This window comes from Phalacrocorax aristotelis, chromosome 9, assembly GCF_949628215.1.
Source record: "Phalacrocorax aristotelis chromosome 9, bGulAri2.1, whole genome shotgun sequence".
NCBI classification, from domain to species: Eukaryota; Metazoa; Chordata; class Aves; order Suliformes; family Phalacrocoracidae; genus Phalacrocorax; species Phalacrocorax aristotelis.
This window is the reverse complement of record NC_134284.1, coordinates 19845616-19864054: the sequence shown is the minus strand read 5'-3', so window position 1 is coordinate 19864054 and position 18439 is coordinate 19845616. Positions and strand designations below refer to the sequence as shown.

The 18439-nt window shown below is 37.1% G+C and overlaps 1 protein-coding gene across 9 annotated transcripts in view; it reads right to left on the bottom strand.

The window, feature by feature from the left end:
• Window positions 1-56: 56 nt before the first annotated feature.
• The window catches only part of DGLUCY (D-glutamate cyclase), a 45522-nt gene continuing 27139 nt past the window's right edge, over window positions 57-18439 (bottom strand). For 6 of the 9 annotated variants that reach the window (XM_075103714.1, XM_075103720.1, XM_075103715.1 and 3 more), the window contains 9 exons: window positions 17940-18090; window positions 16275-16397; window positions 13814-14011; window positions 11449-11709; window positions 10891-10990; window positions 9000-9148; window positions 6690-6809; window positions 4870-5021; window positions 57-508 (listed from right to left, as the gene is read on the bottom strand). In XM_075103714.1, coding sequence (XP_074959815.1) covers window positions 365-508; window positions 4870-5021; window positions 6690-6809; window positions 9000-9148; window positions 10891-10990; window positions 11449-11709; window positions 13814-14011; window positions 16275-16397; window positions 17940-18090 — 1398 coding nt within the window. In that variant the 3' untranslated portion in view covers window positions 57-364. Of the gene's footprint in view, window positions 509-2573; window positions 2716-4869; window positions 5022-6689; window positions 6810-8999; window positions 9149-10890; window positions 10991-11448; window positions 11710-13813; window positions 14012-16274; window positions 16398-17939; window positions 18091-18439 lie in introns of those variants that run through there. The other 3 variants (XR_012662326.1, XR_012662325.1, XM_075103719.1) reach the window with 3 other exon arrangements.

The following is an 18439-nucleotide window of genomic DNA, read 5'->3' as shown; positions in this document are numbered from 1 at the left end:
TGCCACAAGAGTTACTTCCTGTTGCCGCTATAGGGTTAGTAAAACAGGAACAGCAATGCAGTAATATTTCATTTTAATGACAAGCTTTCTTTGTAAAAGCCAAATCACCTCTTAGTATATAATATCATTTAATAGCCATTATCTGTTACATAATTACAGGAAAGAAAGGTAGACCAAATCATCATGACGATATCCCCTTCTCGCTTCACAAAGATGTTATAAGGGTAACAATGAAAGGTTGAATGTGGCCAAGACACCAGCGATGAAAAGTCATCTTTTTTCTGATCTTTTATGCCTTGTGAGAGCCTAGGGAATAAGGAAACAACATGGGAGCAACTCCTGATATAGAAATCATTAGGGGCAGTCACTGATGCGCTTCTTGCAGCAGCTTTTCAATCATAAGCGAATGGGTGTTGTAGAAGGGCAGGCCATCCACTTCCATTTCCAAACTGGCAGTTTTTCCACTGCGGATCCCGTGACGCACAAGTGTTTTCAGAAGCTTTTCTTCCTTTAAAAAAACCCCAAAATAGAATATAATTAAAATCCTGAATCAGACAAGAGCATTCATCAAGATCTTTATTTTAATTCTGGGGGAGACTGACCACATCCTCTATATTTATTTTGACAGCAATTTGCTAGCACCTTTTTTCCCTTGTCTCAAAGAATACATGCAGCATCTGCAACTTAGGGAGTGTCAAAAGGCTTATATTCTTCACTGCTCTTTAATTACTGAATGATATTATTGTTCTCCACACTCCCTCGAACATTAGTGTCAATTCAGAAACATGAATCCTTTTTTGCCTGGTTTCAAGTTTCTACTTTGTACAAATCAGAATAACCACCGAAAGTATCTCAAAAAACTACCTGTCATACAACCAGCATAGCAGCTGGCTGCAGATGCATTTTTAAAGCAAAAGAACAGAAGGGAAAAAGGATACATCAGGAGAAAAGGTTACAGAGAGTACTGGAACAGTCTGCACAGTCACTTCCCTTTCCTGGATCTTCTGTGATCTCTGCTGTGCTGGTTTCAGCTGGGATAGAGTTAATTTTCTTCATAGTAGCTGGTATGGGGCTCTGTTTTGGATTTGTGCTGTAAATAGTGTTGGTAATATAGGGCTGTTTTCATTATTGCTGAGCAGCGCTGACACAGTGTCAAGGCCTTTTCTGCTTCTCACCCCACCCCACCAGCAAGTGGCTGGGGGTGCACAAGAAGTTGGGAGGGGACACAGCTGGGACAGCTGGCCCCAACTGACCAAAGGGATATTCCATACCATATGATACCGTGTTCAGCATGTAAAGCTGTGGGAAGACAGAGAAAGGAGGGGATGTTTGGAGTTATGTCATTTTTGTCTTCCCAAGTAACAGTTACGCATGATGGAGCCCAGCTCTCCTGGAGATGGCTGAACACCTGCCTGCCCATGGGAAGGAGTGAATGAATTCCTTGTTTGCCTGGCTTGTGTGCATGGCTTTTGCTTTCCCTGTTAAACTGTCTTTCTCAGCCCACAAGTTTTCTCACTTTTAGTCTTCCGATTCTCTTCCAGTCCCACTGGGGGGGAGTGAGAGAGTGGCTGGGTGAGGCTTAGTTGCAAGCTAGGGTTTGCGTGCTTTTTGCTCTCTGTCCTCTTTTTTCCTATTGATTTTATGAGAATTCTGATTGCTAGGAAAGGAATGGGGAAAAAAGAAAACCCTGAAATTGTGCTTCCTTGGGATTCTCTGAAATAGCATATAATTTGTTTAGAACTGTAACTCAATTTCACATTTATAATTGTTATTTTCTTGCTTAACAGCAATGTGAGCAGACAACAAAGCATGTTCCAAGTACACAGAGGGAACAAAATTCTTGGTTGTGAGCTATGGGCCAGTTAGCATTGTGAGATGAAAAGATGGGATTAAAATCAGCTCTGGAAAAACACAAATTCTATGAACAGTGAAATTAGAAGACCTGGTTCCAAATGGGTGTATATCTAGCATAAACTGCTTTGTTTTTCTCTTGATATGAAATGTACACAGTAAAACTTTTTCTACTGCCTTAGCATTTACTATGAAAAGAATTTATTTCCCTAATTATGTTAATAAAAAAATATAAGAAAAATAAAAAGCCTACTCACATCTTAGCTTCCCACTGCCCCAACCCCATGGTAATTCACATAAGACCTTGAAATAGTCATATATTTTCTTCCCTTCCTTTGTTAGGAATGCCTTTTCTAGTCTTTGGTCTCCTGTTCTGTTTCCATTTGCATGAGACCCTGCTGTGACGGAAATTGCTACTGAAGCAACCCTACCAGTGTCCTTGACAAACAGTTCTGTAGGTTTAAATACTTCTTGTTTGATATTGCTATACAATAACCTCTAGCAAAGTCCTTTATCTCTTGGACACAAATTAATGATAAAAAAATACAAAATTAAGATGTCTAACATTCTCTTATTAATGGTTAGGTTTTTTTCCCTAGAAAGTCTTCTAAACTATGAAGAATACAATAGCTTTAGATCTGAATTTAGGCACAATATGGTTGTATTTTATGTAATATGGTATATGGCCAAAATATAAATATTTCTGAAAGAATTAAAGCATACCTTGTCTGGTCAATTAGCAGAGAATTTAGTATAAGTTGGTAACCTGCTTTCTGAACGCACTTTATAAAGCTTTGTCTTATATTTCCTGGTAAAGTATCCTGGTTCTTAGCTGCAACAAAGTTAAATGAGGCACTGGGTTTTCTATTAAAGAAAAAATATGCATAGTTACACGGTGTCAGTCTTGACTTCATGTAACAATATGGTAATGATGCAGCTATTTAAGAAAATTATCTGGATACATTGGTAGCATGAAAAGGGCTTCTTTGTAATTTATAGAATTATAAATATACATCAGCTTATATCAGATGAATGTTCATATATATGAATGCAACTATAAGCACCTGATCTTTCTGCACGAGAGAGGTTTCTCTTAGCACTGAGTATCTATATGCAAACTGGCACTTTATATCTCTTGTGTCACAGTCACAGAAAAGACACCTGAATTAGATTCACAAAATGTAATTTCTAATTAGAATTTTTTTCTCCCATATTTACATGTTAGAGCTCTCTGATCTGCTTACATGGGGGAAAAAAGGTTTGCTTGCTTAATACTATATAACTACGCCTGAGAAACCATATTTTATTATCAAATGCTATTGTTTCCACTTGTAAGGAACATACACAATATACAGTATGCCTCCTTAGCTGTAAAGTGCTGCAATTTGCTCACAGTTCTCTCTTTAGTAAGTAATTATGTTGGGAGTGGGCTAACCAGAAAAATAATCAAATTACTAGAAAAAGAACTTGTTAACTTGCACTCTATTCAGGAAAAAGCCTCCCTTATGAATGACAAAGCTAGTAAAGAATTATAAAACAAATGTCACAGCTTTTTATATTGCTCATTTATAACGTAATTAATATTCTTATAGGTCATAATTTCAAAATAAATACTATACAGTTCATTTCTTACCATTAATAAAGAGTTCAGTAAAAGAACAACTGCCTGATACATTAACCTGGCTGTGAGTTACAAGGAAATGCACAGTTGAGTGTGGATGATTTACTATATTTCCCTACAGTCACTTCGGTAAAGACTACCATGAACATCTGAAAAATCAAACCAACATTGTATTAACCAAGATAATTATGATTATGATTCAAGTCCATGACTGAAAGGTAAGTAAAGATTGCTTAGATCAAATTGTTTCTTGCTCATCAAGTTCTCAACAAAAAACAAATGCTTTGCAGTATCTCTTATTAATATATATGTAAAGACTAATTCATGTTCAATCTTGGAGCTCTGTTCAGTGGCTATATGGCTATGCTAAAAATTTGGATCAGTTTCAGTTTTATGACCTTTAGATGAAAAATCAAAATAGCAAGAATTTAAAAAAGTAAGACCTACTCTAAAATACTTAAGAGCTGCTTTGTTGGAATTTCACACAGAACGTACCATCATCTTGGGCACAATACTCCACTGTTGTGGGCAATATCTATAGTAGATGGATTACATTTTACTTAGCATTCTTGGAGGTCACAAACTTACTGGTTTTGTCCAAGACTCTATAGAGGTGGTCTGCCAATAAAACTGAAGTTTGAAGTTCCTAACTTATTACGAATATAATGGAACAAACCTTACTTGATCATTCAGTATATTTTTATTTTTTTTAAATGCTGCCAAGTTAAAAATAGAGCCACGTGCTCAGCAGGAGGAGCACAGATCACAGTAATTTCTCACCCTTCTCAGTTATTTTACTTTTTCTCAGTCTGAAACCTTTGCATTCCCAGAATATCACACTGTTCAGCGCTGCATTAGTCAAAACACATTTAAAAATATTCATCTGCAAGTCTCTCCAACTTCAATTTAGAAACATTCAAAACTAAATATAGAAAGGTTCTAACATGACTAGAAAAGGCAGAAAGATCAGAAGGACAGAGTGGCTTCTGTATTAAAACTGTGACTTTTGATTTTGGATGCAAGACATCTAAAGGAGGATACAACAGAGATTTATAAAATCATAACAATGTTAAGGAAGTGAACAGGGAATTTTAATCACTGTATCACAGTACAAGGATTTCTTGCACTGCCCATAGAATTGTAGCACTGTCTTGTACTTGAAATCACAGCACAGGAATACATTCATTTTTGAGGATTTTTATGTTCGATCTGTCTTGAATGCTCTGCAGAATATTCGAAGTACAGTGTGGGTGTTCGTTCACCAGGGATTCCCAAAAGTCACCAAAAGACCATGTGAAAGTAAGCTATTGAACTGGACTAGGCAGGATTTAGCGGCTGGTAGCCGATTACATTAACATCATGAGCAAGTCACAACTCCTTGGACCTACAGAAATTACCTTGGTAACCGACGGAAGTGCTGCTAGCCAGACCATCTTCTTTGATAACTGTGGAAACCCAACAGCTTTCCTCAGATAGCGGTCATGTAGTTCACAAGTGCTGAGGATATATAGAGCACAAGCAATGGCATAGCCTCCCCAGTTAGAGACCCCTGCGAAAAAATTTCACCATGAAACCAAATCGTAAAAAAACGCCCAACAAGAGTTATTGCAAATATACCTAACCTGCGTAAGTCATTAGGCACGTACAACTGCGTGTCACGTAGCGATGGCGAAATGGAACATGGATATGAATTAACTATTGACATGAATTTGGAACATTTATCTCAGAAAGACACAATTGTTTAAACATATTAAAATATTTGCAGTAGTATTTCAGATTGAATTTCTGCAAGTTTCCACTTAGCTTAGTTTGTGGTTTGTCTTTCCAACAAAGCAAAAACTCAAATGGGCATGGTCTGTAACACGATTCCACCTGGCTTAATGTGAAATCAATGAACAATGAGGAGCTGTGTTCCAGCCTGGTGTCTTTTGCTTTTAACCACACAGAGGTAGAAGATTTTCATAAAGCATCCTAAAAACCAGGCAAATGTTCACTGGTGTCAGCTTTTATAACAGAATGTTGTACGATTGCAGACAATCCCTTCTTGGTCACAAATGATGACAAATGAAAGAATTCAGCTATTTTATAAGGTATGAAGCCACAGTGAAACTAATTGTCTGTGTCTTGATGAAGTGTCCTTGTTGTAAGTATCATCTACAAAAAGACATTCTAATGTCGTTAATGTCCATAAATTTCCTGTATGCTGTTATCAACTCAGTCCACAGAGTCTTGTCTGACAGCTGCTTTGTCAAGACTGCACTGGAGATCATTACATTTCAAACTTGCTGTGAGGTTATCTCTGCTGCTTGATAACTTTTCCAGAGACACAGAATAGCAAAATTTTCAAAAAGCGTGGAAGTTGTTTTAGTGCATGTAGTTTTCCACACTTAAACATACCCAACCTCCGCCTCACTTCCTTTTGCAGGGTCTGGGTGTGAAAGTTGCTTTCAAAGTAAAAGGCATCAGAATTGCAAAACAGCCACTGTAGCTGCTATACACATATAGCCGTAAGCAGTAGATGTAGTTATCACCACACTGTCAGAAGCTGCTGGTTCACTATCAAGAGTGTTAGATACCTAGGTTAGAAACCTAGAAACCTGAGTCTAGGTAGAACATGGACCATTCAGTTCATAAGTTGGTCCTTGCTGAACACACCTCTTTCACTGCAAATTTTATTTCATGCTGGTTAAGGTGTTAGGGTAGAAGAGGATTTTAATTATAGAATTCAACTTTTGCTGTACATCAAGAACGTACATCTGTCCTTGCGTGGCTGTTGAAAGGACTTATCATCTGCTCATGTAAGAGCAATATGACTGATGACCCTGACAGCTTGCATCCACAGAAGCTTATGAATTATACTGAAAATTCATATGTGCATAGACATTTTAATTCCCACACAGAACACTTCTGCAGCCTTCCTTGTTATTTTTTTTAAGGTGTGATTTTTCAAGAATATTCAGGATTTGCCCAACTATTTCCAATTAAATGCACTTTCTTCGTGGAACATTCTTAATATTCAGTCATTCCTTGCTGGAACCATAGTTGTCTAACTCTTCAGAAAAAGGGGCATAACACAGAGACAGGTTTGTTTGCTAATGATGACTTGGTCATACAAAGAAAGGGCCCATACAAATTAGTTGGAAAGATGGAAGTTTTCTCGTCAGTTGTATTCTCAAACATCAACAACTCTCCCACCCCCCCAAAAAAAATCCCTTACCGGCTACAATAGTAAAATCAGCTTCAACATCACAAGCTATAACATCTCCATTTTTTATGTGCTTCTTTACAGCATCTTTTACTTTGCCCATTCCTAATTCATTTCCTCCATCACCAACACCTTTATTAAAAGAGAAAAAGACCAAATGAGTATGAACTCAACATATAACTAACAATCCATTTAGAAAGTCTCTGACAGTTCATAGCTCTATATGAGATGATTTACCCTTTTAAATCAAAAGTGTCTAAAACCAGAAGAGTCTGAATGAAATAGCTGAAAGCATCACCTGTCACATGCTAACGTGTAAGTGTATATACACAGTACATGCTGTACAGGTGCAGGCAAAAGAAATAAAAATTATAAAGTGCTCATGAACTGCAAACAGAATTAAGAGAGTAAACTTTGCTTACAGAAGGCCTTAAATGAGTGTTCCACATAATGCAGTATCTAACTACCTTAGTACAAATAGAGAAAGAAGATCAAAAACAAATCAAAAATAAACTTGAGAAATTAGCCTATGAATCTATAATAAAGCAAGCATAGAAAACTTTGATTTGTTAAAAGCTTTAATTAAAAAAGAGGTTAAAAGGAGCAGTTACTGCAGTAAGATAAGCAAAAATATATGTAAAGTCTTTGGCAGAAGTAGGACTTACTGCACTGGCAATTTAATTTATACAGATCACTATCATTTATTGTGCTTGTGTACAAAGACCACAACCCTGTGTACTGTTTCCATTTTCTCCCGTAATTTATGAAAAAAAAGCTAGGTTTGTTTTTTTTTAATGTTCATATATTCAGGGTGTGGGGCCTTAATTTTTGGTGGTCAAATAGAAACACTGTGCATTTGTCTCAGTGATTTCAATAATTTCAGGAAAATTCTAGGCAACCCTACGTTTGGGACTTAAAATTGTTAGATGTCATTCAGAGAACTGGAGATGAGGATAACATAAACTAGCAGCTTACATGAAAGCTGTATAGTACTTCTAGTCGCTTACCAATGTATTTAAAAAAAAGCCCCAAATTCCATCTATTTAAACGGAAATTAACATTTCTCTTTCACCTTTTAGTCTAAAAGGCATCTTCTCAAGTTTGAAGATCTTATTGAAAAGCCCTAGTTAAGGTCTTTGAAAGAGTGAAGAGCTCCAAGTCCTTACTGCAATGTATCATATTTGCATTTGAAATGTAACTGTGCTCTAATGCGTAGCATGTGTTACAGGAGAGAAATTACTCTATTTATAATTTACAATTCAAGCCCTGAAAATTGCTAAATTTAACACTTTTAGTAACTGCATAAATATCTCACATGTCTGTAGCAAACTACTTCTGTAAGTGAAACTGAAAGCAACATTTTTTTAATTTAAGTCTAAATAGTCAAGGGAAGCATAGCTGTGTTACACATAACTTAGGTAAAAGGATTTGCCATGAAACATCTACTCTTTTCTTAGCTGCTTTAATAATCTGTTCACATTCATTTCAGTGTTGGGAATTAATGGTGCTTTCTGAAATCTGCTTGTTGGTAGTACTTTTCAAATAGGTAATCACATAATCATGGCCCCTTTATCGTCATACATAAATATGGTAGTTACTACTGTTTTGTAAGAATCCACACAATATCTTGATTTTCCTTATATTCCAAATCCAAATTTTTGCTCTTAATATTCTTTAAAAAGGCTAACATGAATTCTTTTCCTTTGAAGATCATCAGCCGTTTCTTTAACTGAAGTTGTGGCAGGAAGGACAACGTACTCCTTTCAATATTATTCTTGTATACATGTACTTTGTTGGAGAAGGCACTATTATAATAGGTGCAAATATGCAATCCCTGCTCAAGAGAATGTACTGCTAAAAGGCAATATAAACTAAGATTCTATCCAGACTGCTGTTTTAACTCAGGTGTAACAATCATTAAAATAACGAATATTTTAATATATAATGTTTCCATTCACTAGACTTTTGCTTACTATCCTGCCTTTCACACATAAAATACAGAATAAAGTCAGTGTCAAGAACTAAACCTAGGGAAGCATATGTATGCACACTGATGTATAGATAGTACACACATCTGGGCTTGCTTTTTCATCCTTAAATAACTTTGAAATCAACTCCTTCATTTTTTTGGTTGTGAGAAGCCTTCAATAGAAACCTCTAATTTTTTCTCCAGCAACGGTCTCTAAATTCAACCATGAGAAACAGCTGTAGCCCACAAGCAGTTATTCAGCACCTGCCTCCTGCTCCCCTTCACTTCCAGCAAGAGTTCCTGTTTCATGCTTCTCTCTTACTTCTGAGAATATAACACAAACTCACACACACCTGTTGTTGTGACTCCTGGAATGGTTTTTCCAGCTAAAAATAGTTCATCTATGGGATCCACTAGATGTTTAATGTTAACTTTTCTTGCATTGTAATAATTGCCATCAGCAGCCATCCCCGCACGCTCTATTGCTATCAGGTGATCGAACCTGGTTAGAGATGAGTGAAAAAAAATGGAGAGGAGTCAAAGCTGTGCTTCTCACTGTTGGCTGCTTTTCCTGTTGTACTTGGTTCTACTTTTTGACTATTTGGGATTCAAGGTAAAAGTTGGATGTTGTTTTGTTATTTCTGAATGTAGTTCTCTATGGTTTATTTTCAAAGGTTGGTCTAGTTTCTTTATAGCTTGAGTGCAACTCCCTCAAACCACAGTTGCCATTAAGAAATTGAGTTCCTGAAATCTTCCTAACTAGCAATTCTCCTAACCAGGCCAGCCACCTGGCCTTGCTCCATTTCATGTTAAAATACATAATATCTTGTAAAACATTAGTCTTATAACTGTTTTCAAAGGAAACAGGGAAGTAGCAAATTAGTGATTAGCTAAATCCTTGTTACAAATATATTGCTTGGCAAATGTTCATTTGTTTCTAGTTAGGGAGTTTTTTTGGTTTGGGTCTTTAGATTTGAGGGACTTTATGGCTATTTTGCTAGTTATGGAGGTAGACAGATGTACTGCATATGTTGTATGTTCTAAGGAGATTTTTAGTACTCAGTTCTGCCACTGTATGTTATAATTAAGCTATTTTGCTTCTGTTTCTCCAATTTCACTGTGAAGAGGTTACTAATTCTGCTAAATTACGCTTAAGGTTTTTGTGGGTGGGTATCTATGGTGACTCCAGAGACCTTAAGCAGGTTAGTTGTTTACTTTCAAAAAGCACTTACTATAGATTTTGGGACTGTGGGATCAATTGAAATAGGACCTGACTGTAACTGTATTATGCATAGCTATATAACAGATTTTTAAAACAATACATAAAAAATGAAGGCAGTATCATGCATATTATTACAGCATACAATTATAGCATACACTAACCTGTAGAAAGAAATGGGAATCGAATAAGTTAATGAAGTAAATACCAGGGTGAAAGATATTTTTGTTAAAGAGAACAAACTGAAGGCAACTACATTAAAATGCTTTACAAAGAAAGATAAATAAAAATTAGCAGTGTGTGCCTATTAAAGGAAATGTAAGTTGCCTGCCAAGTAATGAAATGTGCGTATGGCTACTTAGCAAATTCTCCAGTGCATTAACCCTAAACACACACTTTGTATAAATCTGAATTTTTGCCCAATATTGTATACTCAACAATGCATATGCAAACAGTTCAAATCAATATTGAGAAGTGCACGCATACATCTATAATTTTGGCTTTGGCTGCCTAAAGACAATACGATGATCACTTTCACGCTGTTACAAACAAATGACATTTTATTAAATCAGATCAGATTCCCTAGCTGTCATACTTGAGCCAAAGCTCCAGAAAGCGAACACATTCCACAGTGCTTTTCCACGCTCTTTCATTGACTCTGACATAACACTCCCCTTTTCTGATTTTCTCACTGATTTAAAAACTGGTAAAATAATATATTTTGTGTGTGTGTACATATCTATATCTATATTTATGGAATAACAGCTGAAAAGCTTTTAGAAATTTTTCAGAGGAAAAGAGCTATTGATATATGAAGCATCATTCCTTTTTTTGTACTCCAGAAATGCATAATCGCAGAATAACATGGAATTCTGTTCTCTGTGTGTGCTCTAATACCAATGTTTGGCTTCAAAGTTTGTTCTGTTACTTGTAACCATTATGCCTTCTTAGACCATGGTCATTATTTTTATTATAACTTTACACAGCAGAGGTGTGACCCAGTCACAGAAACTGAATACACCTACCTAGGTCTTCTAGGATTCCCATTCTCACACAAAAACGTTAAAGCTGAATCAGCACCTTCCCTTTGATAACTCAATAAAGGGACAGGTCTCTTCAGAATTCCTACAGGAAAAAAAATACAATTCAGATACCTTGTATCTTTTTTTTTTTTCAAACTGTGTTTGAGTAACTCTTAAAAAAAAAACCAAAGGCAGAACAGTTAGAATAGTAAGGACTCAATGTCTTCACACAGTTCTTGATAATCTCCCTGCATCCTTACTTTAAACTCATTTGGATGTTAGTGACAGTAAACGGGACCTTGAGATTGAAAACAGGTCTACAAGAATAAGAATAGATATCCAGAGTTCATCACAAAGAGCTAATCCAGAATCACTACCCAGCTATGTACGCGTTAACTTGATGCCAGCTAGGTTTAACAAAATGCCAGAGTGTAGAGGATGAATCCTCGTTCATTCTGGGGGGAAAGAAAAAAAAATCCTGTACTAAGTGACAGTGAGATTAACTGAAGGAAACCTGGGCTAAAAATGGCAAGATAAAGCCTGAGAAAAGGTGTGTCTTACCTAGCTGAACAGCCTCTTCAATAATCTTTCTATTCAGATTCATGGCTCTCTGATCTGTTACTATGGCAACCTCTTTCTCCAGGGCCTGCAATATAGCTGCAATTGCGAGGGCTCCCGGGGGTCCGTCATTCTCTTCTGGCGGCTCGTAAGTGAAGTGGGTAGGAAATCCAGTTGTTATCAGCACTGACCGGGCATGGGAGATGGCCAGGCAAGCCTTCAGCAGCTCGCCCTGGCGGTGTAGATGAATTATTCCCCGGTCTCCTATAAAAGTGTAAAGAGAGCAGTACATGTCAATATATAATTTTCCTTTTGAAGATTCTCTGTGGGTGAACCTACATAGTTTAATGATATAAAATGGGTTTTAAAAAAAGGAAAAAAAAAAGAGAAAGGAAAACCTCTGGTCAAGGCAGGAATTGGGCTAATTTCCTCAGGAAACCTAGGAAGGTGTAGGATATGAGTAATAAAGATAATGGGCTGTGCTTCCAGGTTAAGAATTTCAGTTAACTGGATTTTGATAATTACTATACCTAGCATTTCTAGGTAGCAGAGTAAAAGTAAATAGCTTTTTCTTTTCTGAGATCTTATTGCATATTTTTAATTTTCCTTTGCCCTTCTGCTTTCTTCTGATCTGTGGTGACAGTCATGCCTGACCACCATGTTGAGCTACTGAAGCTAGATTGCAACCCAGGCATCCCAGATCTCACAGAAGTTTTGATGCAGACTTCAGATGACCAAGCTGGTCCTTTGTCTCTATTTAACTGTATCTACTTAGGGAAGAGCTAATTCCCAAATAAATTCCACTTAATAAAATGATTAACCACAGAAGTGAGATTTCAGAGACATTGTAAGTTACCAGGGGACTTTATAAACTCAATTAATACAGTGGTATCCAGGTGACTGCTAAAATATCTTGCAATGCTTCAGGTAGTAGAGTATCATGTTATCTGACCTTGGGAAATAGGTCAATATTAACAGATGTCTCTTCTCATTGGTCAATCCCTGAAGAGGCAACACTGTGTTGTTATCTGTGTGTATATCTTTCATTGTTCAAACGCTTCCTATCCCCTCTCCCTTCCCTGGCACTCGGAAACACAAGTTCACAGCGCAGTCCTTTTGATTTGCTAGCACTCCTGAAAACCAGGAATACCAGCATGATGTGCTGTTATTCATGAGCTGACAGCAAGAGCTAAGTCCTTACTATCGTTTTCTAGCATCCTCGCATCTTCACCTTTCTAACCTTTCCCAACCTCCCTGCACTTTCCTCTTTTTGTCCTCAACCTCCCTTTTGCCATTTCTCCTCTGCTCCTACTTAACATACAGACAATACATAGATAGTGGACACAGAAAAAAGCTCTGAACAAAATTTAAGTAACAGAAGCAGTGACTATAAGCCTCTGAGAAGTGGTCTCTATAACTGAGAGAAAATACTGTACTCTAGCAGTAAATGAGCTAACTCTTAAGTTAGTCCTGTATTTCTGCAGAGCACGGCAGGTGGTGCCAAGCTGAACTAAATAGAGTGGGAAAAGGAGAGGCCTTGTGAATAAAAATAAACAGACCCAAACATATGCACACAGCCCAAACCCAGAACTTGGGAGAGCTGGGCATAAAGCTGTTTTCTACTGCTGCCTATAGAGGATTTCAGCAAATTTATGGGAAACTGAGATCAGAATTTACAGCAGAGGAGACTAATTCAGTGTGTATTATAGGAATGGTTGCACTATTCAGTTTGCCTTTATTTCCCTCTCATCTTCCTGTGCATGCATGCAGTCCTACCTCTCAACCTATGTGGTGATCAGGTCACATTGGTCCATCACACAACACCTCAGTGACAAATATGTCAGCAGAGCTTGATGTCATTCCACCCATCAGAAGGGGATGTTTGAAAAGCACATGCAACTACTAGAATTTTCTGGTCAGAGCACAGGAGTCATGAATATATGTAAAGAAATGTGCCCTTTACTCAACAGTGAATACCTGTTTAGCTGTTACCAGCATGCTGAGGTGCCCTGTACTTTACATACCAATTTCAGTTTTATTCAGTAACAGTTCTTATTTCCTGTGAACTCTCCAGTCTGCTGTAAACATTGATGCTTCTGTGTACTTTGAGAGTATACAGTTATCAAGATCAGATATTCCATTACCCATAAGGTTAAATGGTTTTGGCCAGACTCTGATACTAAGTGTGGTAACAGAAAATGTAAGGCCTAGTTATATTAACTCACTGTATTCCTCAAAGGACTTTTAAAATCTTAAAATTGCCTTTAGATTCTTACTGTGTTCTTGAACTTTATGAATATCTAACAAAGCAGGATAGGTCACATCTACTTCATAACAAATCCACTAAAGAAAGAGTTTTTGTTTTTACCTGGATCTATTCCAATTAGGGTCTCTAGAGTCTTTATCTTTCGGACTGCCTCTGCTGACACAATACTATAATGCAGAGGATCTTGAGAAATGCAGTGGACTTGTGGGACCTTTCTTGAGGATCTGACTGTGACATTGTCATTCTTTAGGTCGGTAATGAACATGCAGCCAGGAGAATGAGTGAAAGCTAATGGAGCTCCTAAAATAGGTGAAAAAACTTCAATTAAACACACTGTTATTGCAATACATTGAAATATCAAAATGATAAAATTGCAAAAAGCTATTCAATTTAACAACACAGAGTCCCTGCCTGATGACATATCATAAAAACAGGCAATATTTGAAGTTACACTGCAGCAATTAATACACTTCAAGAAAGAAATGTATGCATATACATCTGAAAATGTTCTCACTTTTAAAAGCTCATGTGGGTAGCTGAGATCAGGTTTTTCTACAATATGCTCTTTGGTACAAACTTGAGGCAACTGAGGGACTGAATACTGCTACCCTCCAAGGAAGTCTGTCAGGAACCGGCAAATCTGAAAACTGGGTTTGACAGGCATGAAGAAACTAGTGCATTGTCATAAGAACAAGTCAATGCTTAAATTTGCACAATGAGTTGGTGATACTGTTTCTGTAAGAATAAATTAATTTTCTAGGTTCTAGAGTGCTGCTGGAAGCTATAGTGTCTCTCTTGTACCTTTGAATATCCTTGCAATAGTGATATGACAAAACTATGTCAACTACTGCCTGCTGGCTCGGAGTAGTCCTTTATTGGATTAAGAAAATGAGGAATAGCATCTCTGCACAGTGTCTTGCCAACCTAGCTAGGAGACCTATTACCTGGCAAGGAGTAATGACAAAAGGTGACCAGTAAGCCTTAGCAAAGGGGAACTGAGTAGCATCTAAAACCCTGGTGAACAGTAACCTTATGTAGATCTGACAGCATAGTATCTCCCTAAGCTGAAAACTTTTGCTGTCTTTATGCTAGTTCCAGAAGTCTTGATCTAGATTATACTTGATTTGGCAAAATTGGTATGTTGTTGGATAAATCACAAGTGGTACAAGCAAAATCTTACTTTATTAGGATGGTGAAAAGGATGGAGATATTTCTTTAGCAAGCACATATGTGCTTGATCTGTGCTAGATCTGTTGGGAGTATATGGGTAGTTAATTTAAAAGCAGATGGGGAACATGGTTTTTGAGGTTTAATATACCAGACAATATTTTTTGTGAGAAGCTACCAGATTCATCTGAAGTATGGGTACTGGTGGTGTGGCAGAATTTTAACTACCTAGATGAGAAAGTAGCACAGAAAGATACAAACTGCCAAAAAAAAATCCTGGAATACATTAATGACAACTGGTTTTAATACAGAAAATGGAGAACTAAGCAAAAGTAAAAGCCAGTTCCAGGCAAAGGCAGGATAGACAGCTGCTTTGGGCAACAGATTATAGACAGGTTGGCAAATTATTTCTTTCCTTTCCCTGCAACAGGGATGCATGAGGAAGATGAATAAAACTGCTGGAGAACACAGGAATGAGCAGGATTTTCAGTTTGGATTTAGGAGAGGAGAAAAGGGGTTGTATGTAAGAAAGAAAAAGAAGTCTCTGCTCCTAGTGCTGAATGTATTTACAGCAGGTGTTAAGAGCCGTGTACATAAACATCTGTAAGGAACCACAAGATTGCAGCAGATCCTGAAGGAGAGAAGGATGAAGCAGGTGACCTCTCTAGACTCTCCCAGTTATACTGCCTACGATTATTCAGCTTTTTCAGTAAGAACTAAAATATGAGATTTCACTATACAATAGTGATTTAGAGCAGTATATAATGCTGTCACTATGGTTTATGTTGCATTTTGTTGCCCTTTGTGCTCATGCCTTTTTATAAATGTCTGGATAAAGCGCAGACTGTGTGGAGCACAAAGCTTCATTTATGTAAGTGTGTCACATTTACTTCATTTTAGAACAAAACCTAAAGGCTCAAAATTCTTTTCCAGGTCAAACGATTTGCTAGCTCTTGACAACATTTTGGAAAGGTTTCTGGCTGCTTTTTTTTCCTCTCTTTTCCTTCTTTTTTCCCTTTATTATTGTTTTACTGTAGTGTAATACAAAATAATATTTTAGAAGGAAGAAGCTTAAAAAAGAATGCCTTTAAACTTTTAGTTTCTAATAATGCTTATAAAAGATGTTTTGATTCTGCCAGAGCTTTAAATTTCTGCCTTTAAAATACTCAAAACTGATGTATTTTCAGTGAGAACCTCCTTGGAAGTAGACTTGTATTTCACAATGGGAAATAGTCCTGCCAAAGGTTTTTTTGTTGTGTGGTTGAGGTGTTTTCTTTAGTTCACCCTAAAATCAAGCCAGCTAATCAGTCTACTCATTCAGTCCACCTTTAAAAAGAAAAGAGAGAGAAAAAGAGATCAAAGGATAATTTTAAAAGTCTCCAAGTATAGAGCATACTGCAGTTGATGACTGCTTCTACTCCTGTTACTCCACAGGCCCAAAACACTGGAACATCACCAGGGTGAAGGTGAACTGGATCTCCATAATCTGGTTTGGAAAGATCTTGTATTCCCAGCAGACCTGGAATTGATAAAAAAATGAAATAACAAGAGATTCCAATTAAGCAGTACAACTGCAAAGCTGGGCAGAGGGGTCGGACCCGAAACATCATTCAATGAGGTTAAGCTGGAATTGCAAGTGTCAAGTCCCAGTGAAATAGCGTATATAGTTTGCCTTTGAGTGCATGTCCCCAGAATCTGAGCTCACTTGTTTTCCCTTTTTGTACTTGATGACATCAGTAAAAACATATTCTTGTTATTTCTGCAATACAACACAAGTTAGACATATATGCTGTTTCCAAGATATTATAAATCTTCTGTCAACAGAAGAATTATATTCATAACACTGGCAAACAAGAATAAATGACTGCAATGCAAAATGGGTTCTTTCTAGAACATGTTTTCTAGTGCTTTAGCTTCCTACGTTCTTTAACTAGAGACAGGAGCAACCTCTCTTTTACCTCTCTGGGTTAGATAACTACATCTCACTCTTACCCAGCTTTCACTAAATTGTCTTTTGCTTTATTCTAACACCTACTTGTAATATTCTGGGTCATTCTAAGCACTTGCTCTCTTCCCTTGGTTTCAAATTCTTCAGATGCTTTAATATATCACTGTCTTTTCTGGAATTAATTTATATCACCTGTATATGTAATCATGTACCCTTTTCTGTTAAAAATAGATAGTGGAGACCCTCACTTGCCCAATCATCTTTTTGCTCTACTCAAAGTAGTGACTTATTACTAGTTCCTCAGATTTAAGCACTCAGATCAAATATGTTACTGGGGTGTACTGTTAACAATGACATCTCCTTCCATGCTGTCCAATGTGATCCTTCTGTGTGTGCACCCATGAGTCTACTGATTGACAAATTTCTGTCAGCAGAGAGGTTTTTTTTTTAATTGTGATCTATCTTCATCTCACAGGTGTTTGGTTTGGTTCTGTTTTTTTTCCAAACAGCCTCCTGTTTTTTAGTTTTTCAGTTTTCCCTTGCAACAAATAGGCCTATAGTTGTTTGAGCTGGATTTAAAAAAAAAAATTCTTGTCATACTTCTATTTATTCTGTCTTAAGTGTTGTGCTCAGTGTATCCTATTTCAGTATTTTTAAAAATAATACAGTATTTACTTTCACAGTCATCCACTAAGACACAAAATGGATCCACACATACTTCTCCCCATGCTGTCAATCATTGCTACCCTGTCACTGGAATCTCTGACAGCAAGAAAGTATTCACATATAAATGAAACTGCATATATTTTAGAAAAATGTGATTATACTTTTTACAAAAACCACTCCTGCCATATAACTTATCTACACCATAAAGATAACTTTTATCCAAGAAATCTCTGCCTTCAGCTGACTGAAAACCTACTTTTTCCTTTGGGTCCTGTCCATGTCTCCCCCCATCCATCCATCCCCCCCCAATTCAGGCTTGTGACCATTAGAAAGGACTAAAACATAATATATTTACTGGTGCAGGTATTTCAGTCCTACCTCTTCCCATGGTTCCCCCCATTTTTATACACTGTAAAGCACATGCAGTGAAACATGAAAAGCACTGACCAGGGTGACCAATGTGAACTGGTGCTCCATGGGCTTCTTTTAATTCAGATGTTGCTAGCACAGCTGCTTCCAATTTGCTTTCAGGAATAGGTCTCATTGTGACTACTAAGTTGCAGCAAAAAGTAGAAACGCTGTAGCAAGGCACAGCTGTCTGGCAGTTCAAAAGAATCCAAGGTGTTAGCAGGAATATTGAATAATACTTCTAAAGTATTAGAAGAAATAAGTCTAAAACTGTGCTGTACTTGAGTTTAGGAAGCCTGCATACTAACATGCATTTTAAATCCTTAAAAAAAAGATTCTTAGCATCCCATAATGTTTTTTTGTAAGATCCAGCGGTGCAAGAGTGAAACATTTCATCCTTGACCTGCTTCATATCGATCATTAAATTTTCAACATTATGCATTTCTTGCTTTGGTAGATGCAGCGTAGAGTGTGGTGAGTTCAGTATACACTGATTATTTTCAGAAAAAAACCCCCATGTGCTCCCTATACAGAAAAGG